Here is a 6,819-nt window from a genome sequence, read left to right as displayed (position 1 = left end):
GTAAGTTTTGTTGGGCATCGCGGCACAACGTATGTGTGCCACTTGATAGGCGTCTCGACTTGGTGGGCGCCGAGGCATTCCGCCAGCTTTGCCTTACTTGTAAGTAGTCTTTCCTGTATTTGCTTGTTTCGCGGCTTCAGAGAGTAACCTGTGCTGATATGGTAGACGTGGGGAAGGTCCGCTAGCCCCAGGCCAACGGCCTTACAGACGATCTGTCGTACGGCGAACGGTGCGATCTTCCGAGCGGCCGCTAAGCTTTCTTCCGGGACGCGGGCAAAGATGCGGAGGTCCTCCTTCGGCTGCGCCTGCGGCTGATCCTCGGCGGGGAGTGTGGCCTTCGGGCGGGCAGAGCTCTGGCAGCTCTGGCCGCTCCGGGTCGCCGCAGTGGTGTTGCCCGCCATCGGTGCGACGACAGCCGCCCAACTCCGGGCCGCTATTGGGCTTGTCTCGTGATTGATCAGTCTCTTGAGGGTTTGAATGACATAGGCAGTGGCTTCTTTCGCGATCTGCTTTCTAGAACCGTCAAAGCTGGCGACAACGCTGTCGACGGACCGTGCAATGGTCAGAAAGACGTCTTTCCGTGCCTCGTACTGTCTAGCTTCTTCTGCAAGGGCTGTCAAGACGGACCCTGTGGCAGATCCGCTCGGAGCAGATGCGGTAGAGGCTGCGGGCCCCTCGGCCGAGGTAGGGGCGTCGGTGGTGGCATCAAGCTGGCTTCCCGTTAGGCTGGGCCGGGTCGGCTGTGCCTCGGCGTCGCGGCGTCGCTTAGCTCTTGAGGTGGGGTTCGGCTCCGGAGGTGTCCCGGAGCCTGGTTCGGGGTCGGCTTGGTCGGCCGACATCAGTCCGGTGCCCGACGGCGGCTGTGAGGCCATCGCGGATGCGGGCTCCGGCAAGGGGAGGTGAAGAGTTTTCGGCTGTTAGTAATTTGGTGGTAGGCTCACTCATTCACTAACAGCAGATGCCAAGAAAAATTAGGCGAGAGGGAAGTTGGGCTAAGACCCTTGTGCGAAGTGCTTTGCCTCACTTGATTCCATGTGTATGGAGATCTGCCCTTTTCAGCCCAAAATGGTAGAAGTATCATATTAGGAAGCCTGCTTTAGTACGGCCTAGGCTGAGCGATGAAGAAGAAGGAAACTCCCAGAGCTCCTGGTCAGTCACTGTATCCCTTCACCAGCCATCTCATTAAAGTTGGACCAACCCTACTCCTCCGCCTGATGTCACACCCGCCCAAGACCCGCGTAGTCTTCCTAGATGATAGCTGGGATAATTCGGGAATTCTCTCCAATGATAGCTTTGAAATGCACGATCTCCTAGGTGGGGTTAAAATATGATTAGACAAAACCTTGAGCTGACCACATAACGCGGATACGCTGTGGGGGGTCTTCCCAGGTCTCAAACCTTGCCACCGAAGTTGACCAGCAACGACCCCTCCGGAGGACCGCAACTTTCCAGTGCAAAGTTTCGCGCGGTTGAAGAACCGGAAATCCTAATTCAATCTCGCGTTTGGTGTATCTGGGTTATTGGGCAGCAAATACTGCAAGCCGGAACTTACATCTCATTTTCCACTTACGTTATCCGACATGTTTCCCCTTGTGCATATAAGCATACTTCAATCATTGAATGAAGACATGCCGGTTGAGGCACATGTCTTCATTTGCGAACGATGTGACATATTCAAACGCGACTGATGGTGTATAGCTGCACATACGATTTGAGAATTGTCTTACGCAGCCGGTAACATTTGATGAGCGGCCGTTGATATCAGGCTTGTGATCGGTCATCCTCGCCGGACGCCGTCCCATTCAAGAGACCGACAGACATTATCAGGGTCCTCATCGGTTTAATATTGTCTATCCTTGGAACTAAAACCTAGGATAACTATTCTTGACGAAGTCTGACGCCGTCGACGATACAAGATCTCAGGGGCATGTTGAGAATTCCTAGCCTGTAAACTTTGGTTTCACGGCAGGATCCGACTTACTCCGCGGATGACCACTTCATGATTGGGCCAGGCAGAGAATCTTTTACGCCATGCATGATTCTCTGCACGGGGATCTTGAGCTTATCAATTTCAGATAATTCAAACATCTGATGTGACCCTGCAGAAAACGAACCCCTGGGATTTCCAAGATCCAATACCAAATGTTTGCCGAGCGGCATTTGATCAACCGTATCACAATGCTGCTCAATGATCCATATATTAGAGCATTACTGTGACCGCCCTAGCTTGAGGGCAGAATGGTTGGTGACCTAGTATTTGTCTTGGAAAAAACATTTCAGCCCTGAAAGCATGAAACTGTTCATTGATACACTTCTTTTTAATGCGGGTCGAAATTGCTTCGTTTTTGCTAGCGGATGTTGTGGTGCAGGCGGTGCCTCGTGCCATGATCACTGAGAATAACGGACTTCTCCATGACTTCGAAGTAAGTAACGACGGTCGCTGAGTCAATCTGTTTGATTCCATAGACTCACCACCGGTCAGATGAAGAATTCCATGGGGTCTTCGTCGGAAGGCTCGAATATGCCGGAGTGGATTGCACGTCCAAAGGGGAGAGTCCCACCATCCGGCCCAAGCAAGAAAATCAACTGATCCCGGCGATGGTTCTTTGTCTGAAAGTCTCAGAAGTTGAATGAAATCTATTCATTTCGTCCAAGACTTGCGTACGTACAAATGTCAACTCTTCAAGCACAAGCTTACAGAGGTATCATGTGTTGTTGACTGACAATTTGTCAGGTTGTACGCGATGGAATGAGAAACCCAGAACAGATCCGAGAAACTCTTTCCGACCATCATTAAACAATTCTCTTAGACTCTCGGTGTTAAATGCCTTGTTATGGCAGCGAATCGAAAGGGAGCGACCGAGTACGATCGTTGCGGCGTAAGATCTTACAGAAGGAAATTGACAATAACAAGCCCTTTACTTCTTTACTGTCTCGGCTAATTACTGGGCAATTTGCGACTTAAAACTCACGGTCGTTACGAAACAATAGTGGAGAGTCGGAATTGGTCGTCTGCTTGCTGTGATCACTGACCAGGTCACAGTTCTGGCCCTTTGTTTCTTGATAATGTCAAAATGCCAAATACACTCGTTCACAAATCGCTATCCGAAGCAAGTCTACTTTGTGACAGACACGTACCGATTTGATGTTGAGGATAACCGCATGCAATTCCAGAGCCTCATAACAGGGCGCTGATTTGACTACTGCTTACTTATCATAAGGTTGCACCACTTTCTTCGACATATCGGTGTCCAGGAATTGCCTACCTTCGCCTTCCATTCGACAACTCGACATTGCAACAGCAGGCCCTCGACTTTTTTCGAACCCGGAATGTGGGGGTTCCTTGTGCACATTGCACAGACTAAGTCTGATCGCGTTTGCCATTCAAACGTGATTATCACCGTACTAAGCTCTTTCGATGTGGAAGCTTTCTCTCCCAGCGTTTCTTCAACTCCAGATCGGACGGCATGATCGCCGGGTTGTGGAGTACATCCGGTCCAGATCAAAACAAGCTTCTCCCTTCTGCTACCTAGATAGGAAAGCCCTTGTTCTAAACGAGTCAAATATGGCCAACGTCATCTTTATTCTGCAGCCATCAAGAGCTTGTAGCTGCCCCGTGTGACTCAACGTTCGTCTCTTCGAGGAAGCTGGATGAAGCAAAGAGCTGGAGCAGATCGCCTTGGAGCTCGGATCTTGTGAAGCGCAATGGCTTTCGGATCCGTCAGAGACCTGGTGAAACGAAACAACTCCAGGGGGGCTCGGCCGATATGTTAACCCCGAAAAAGGGAGTTGAGGAGGTTCACTCTCAGTGCCTTTGAAACGTCCTCTTTCTCCGTGCGAGACCGAGACCGTGGGAAGGTCAAAGAGCACATGCGTTACGATGCCGCATTTGATTCCTGTCACCCGCTGACAGCGCGCACGGCTTCATCATTACCTGCAGCAATTGGTGATGATCCGAAGCCCTAAGCTGCACCATCTTTTGGAATCTTACTGTGCCTGGGTGCCCTCCACACCTGCACGCCCAGTCGAGTGAACCATAAGCGAGGGGCTTGATTCCCAACTTTGGGGCATCAGATCTAAACGAATGTTCCGCGGATATGTCAAGCTGTAAATAGCCCAGATGCAAAACACGATGGGATCTGTGATCTTGGCTTGCAGACTAACCGAGCGCACCGACATCATATCATGCGCATGCCGTCCTCGGACACTCGTGCTCAAGCGGGCGGGAAGGGTGCGACCCGTTACCTAAGGGGCCTCGCCTGAGTTTGTGATAGGAATTCCAGCGGAAATCATGACCACAAGCAGCTCACTCTCATCACATGACCTGAGGAACACTCCATTCTGATCTTGGTCCGTGTCGGGGGGGGGGGGGGCAAGGATACTTATCTCTCGGCTCTCTGGTTTAAAACCCTGGAGGCGACAAGCTCGAAAGCTTGCTCGAGTCAGCCGCAGGGTCTGCCCCCCGATTCCCTTCCCCTTCTTCAGCCCATCTCCCGCCTTCCTTTTCAATATTGGATCGTTCTCGGGTTTCTTGTCCATTCATCTATACTACCGGAATACACGACATCTCATAAACATGGTATACACGGGGAAGCCTTCGGGCGGATGCAAGCTGTGTAGGATAAGAAAGGTCAAATGCGATGAGGCCAAGCCCTTCTGCATGAGATGCACGAAGTCGAAGAGACACTGCCCAGGTTACGGCCCCGTCGTTCGCGATTCGTCAAAGTCCGCCGATAAACTCAAGAAGATGAGAACAAATAGCACCGATAGCAATATGTCTTCCGCCAACTCATCGACGAAAATCAAGATCGGATCGCCCGGATACTGTTGCGACAAAACATCGTCATTAAGCCCGCCAAGAAGAAACTCATCCCCATTCAAAATCGGGCATGAAGAGGGTGACCTCATCGAATGCTTCAAAAACGTTCCTGGAGGATTGACAAATCCGCTCGACGAGCAAGCCTCGTGTCTCTTTCTCTCCGAGTTCGTCAACGTACCTTTGACACCAACCGCTCGGGGCTACTACGCCTTTTTGCCGCGTTTTCTCGGCCGTGGCCAGATCTCAGTCTGCCTTTCAGCTGCCTTCAAGGCAACATCTATGGCGGCCTTGGCGATGCGGCAGTCGAAGGGAGCAAGAGGCCCTGCCCTCCTTCGTGCACAAGAGCACCATGTGGCCGCTTTACGAGCAGTTGGCCAAGCGATTGCCGATCCCGAGGAGATCGATAGCGATCAAACCCTAGGGGCCGTTCTGATGCTGGCTTTCTACGAGGTTAGCTATCATTATGGTTTTGGCTCTACTCTATGCTAACGTATTACAGACATTGATGTCAAAGGACTCAATGAAGGAATACATCAGCCATCTCAAAGGCGCCGCCAAGATTGTCCAAGTACGTGGCCAGAAGTGCCTAGAGACCGATGAGGGTCGGGAAATGTTCGCTATGACACGCAACCAATGCATATCAGTCCAGAATCTTTTCAAAGAGTCGGAAATGTCCGGGTACTCATGGCTATTGTACAATGAGGCTGTTCAGAGGTCAAATCGCGCCACCGTTGACATCAATCTTCTCTGCAACCAACTCCAGCAGGGCGTGGACCGCATCATTGCCCTGGCAAGGGACCCTACCGACGAGACTGTGGACAAGATGCTCGAGCTTCTAGAAAAATGCCGGAAACTAGAAGACGAGTTCAGAAAGCTTAGCGAAAACCCAAATCCGCAGTGGAAGGTCGAGGTTGCCGAATGGGTCTTTGACCGAACCGACGAAGAGCTCGACACCGAACCCACGTTCGACGGTCAAGTGTACAAGTTTTTCAATTTGCCCATGGCCGTGTTACATTTGGTCACATGGTGTTCTCACCTCAACCTCATTACGACCATGATCCGCGCCAGCTCGTGGTTAGCATCGGCTGGTAGAGAAGGCCTGAGCGACTACGACGAGTACGGCGACCTGGTTCAATCCGCGAGCGCCCGGGTCGCCAACATTGTTTCAGCAGTCCCGTACTTTTGCAGCTGGAACGGGTACGGCGTCATTGTTTCTCAGTTCCCCTGTGGCACGACTAAGCCAGACGACCCGCTCAAGGGCGAGGCCGGTCTCATTGTCATGTGGCCGCTTGCCATGGCCTTGAAGAGCGACTACGCCACGCCGAGACAGAGACGATATCTGAGGGGCCGCCTCCGTTACATTGCAGACGTATCTGGTATCAGTCAGGCCAGGTTTTTCATGAACGAGATTTGATATAGGGATGGCTGAAACGACATTTTTGGATGTAATTGTACGAAATCAGATTCAGGTTTGGCAAGAGGGCATCGGCTACTTTGAGCACAATAGTTTAGGGCGCACAAGAGGCTACATTGCGGGAGTTGGGATACCAAGGCTGGGCGGCTTCAGTTATCAGACTGATTTCGAGGAGTGATACCATATTCAGTGACGATACATGCATGACCAATTGAGACAAATAAAATACAGAACTATTCGGTGCGATTGACTGCCTACCTGCATTCAGTATTTTGGCCCGTTTCCCAGTAATACGGCATCTACGGGCCTGCCGCTTGCCTTCCAGCCTAGAATGTCGTCCCCCAAGTTCTCTCAGTCTTAGGGTGGCTGACGAAATGATACCAAATCATCGCCCAAAAACCTGTTTCTGAGAACACAAAAGATCACGACATTTCCCGAAGCGGCAACGTGCCGTGGCCAATGCTGGTCTCTTGTTGGGGCTAGACCTCTTTTAGGGGTTTCATCCCATCGTCTCTGGTACCGCCTAGCGTTTCGAAGTGAGAGTCAATTCCTCACGCTATTTAGACTTTGGAACCAACAAACAACT

At 51.4% G+C, this 6,819-nt stretch overlaps 1 protein-coding gene across 1 annotated transcript; it reads left to right on the top strand.

Moving 5' to 3' along the window:
• Positions 1-4,576: 4,576 nt before the first annotated feature.
• BDZ83DRAFT_707618 (uncharacterized protein) lies at positions 4,577-6,355 on the top strand (the record flags this gene model as incomplete). The annotated part of the gene is made up of 2 exons (XM_060511551.1): positions 4,577-5,269; positions 5,319-6,355. 2 exons carry the CDS (start codon positions 4,577-4,579, stop codon positions 6,231-6,233), a joined length of 1,608 nt encoding a protein of 535 aa, XP_060360760.1. The 3' UTR covers positions 6,234-6,355.
• Between the last annotated feature and the right edge of the window lie 464 nt (positions 6,356-6,819).

Source organism: Colletotrichum acutatum (genome assembly GCF_030867785.1).
Source record: "Colletotrichum acutatum strain CBS 112980 chromosome Unknown BDZ83scaffold_111, whole genome shotgun sequence".
NCBI classification, from domain to species: domain Eukaryota; kingdom Fungi; phylum Ascomycota; class Sordariomycetes; order Glomerellales; family Glomerellaceae; genus Colletotrichum; species Colletotrichum acutatum.
This window is presented reverse-complemented; position numbering and strand designations above follow the sequence as displayed.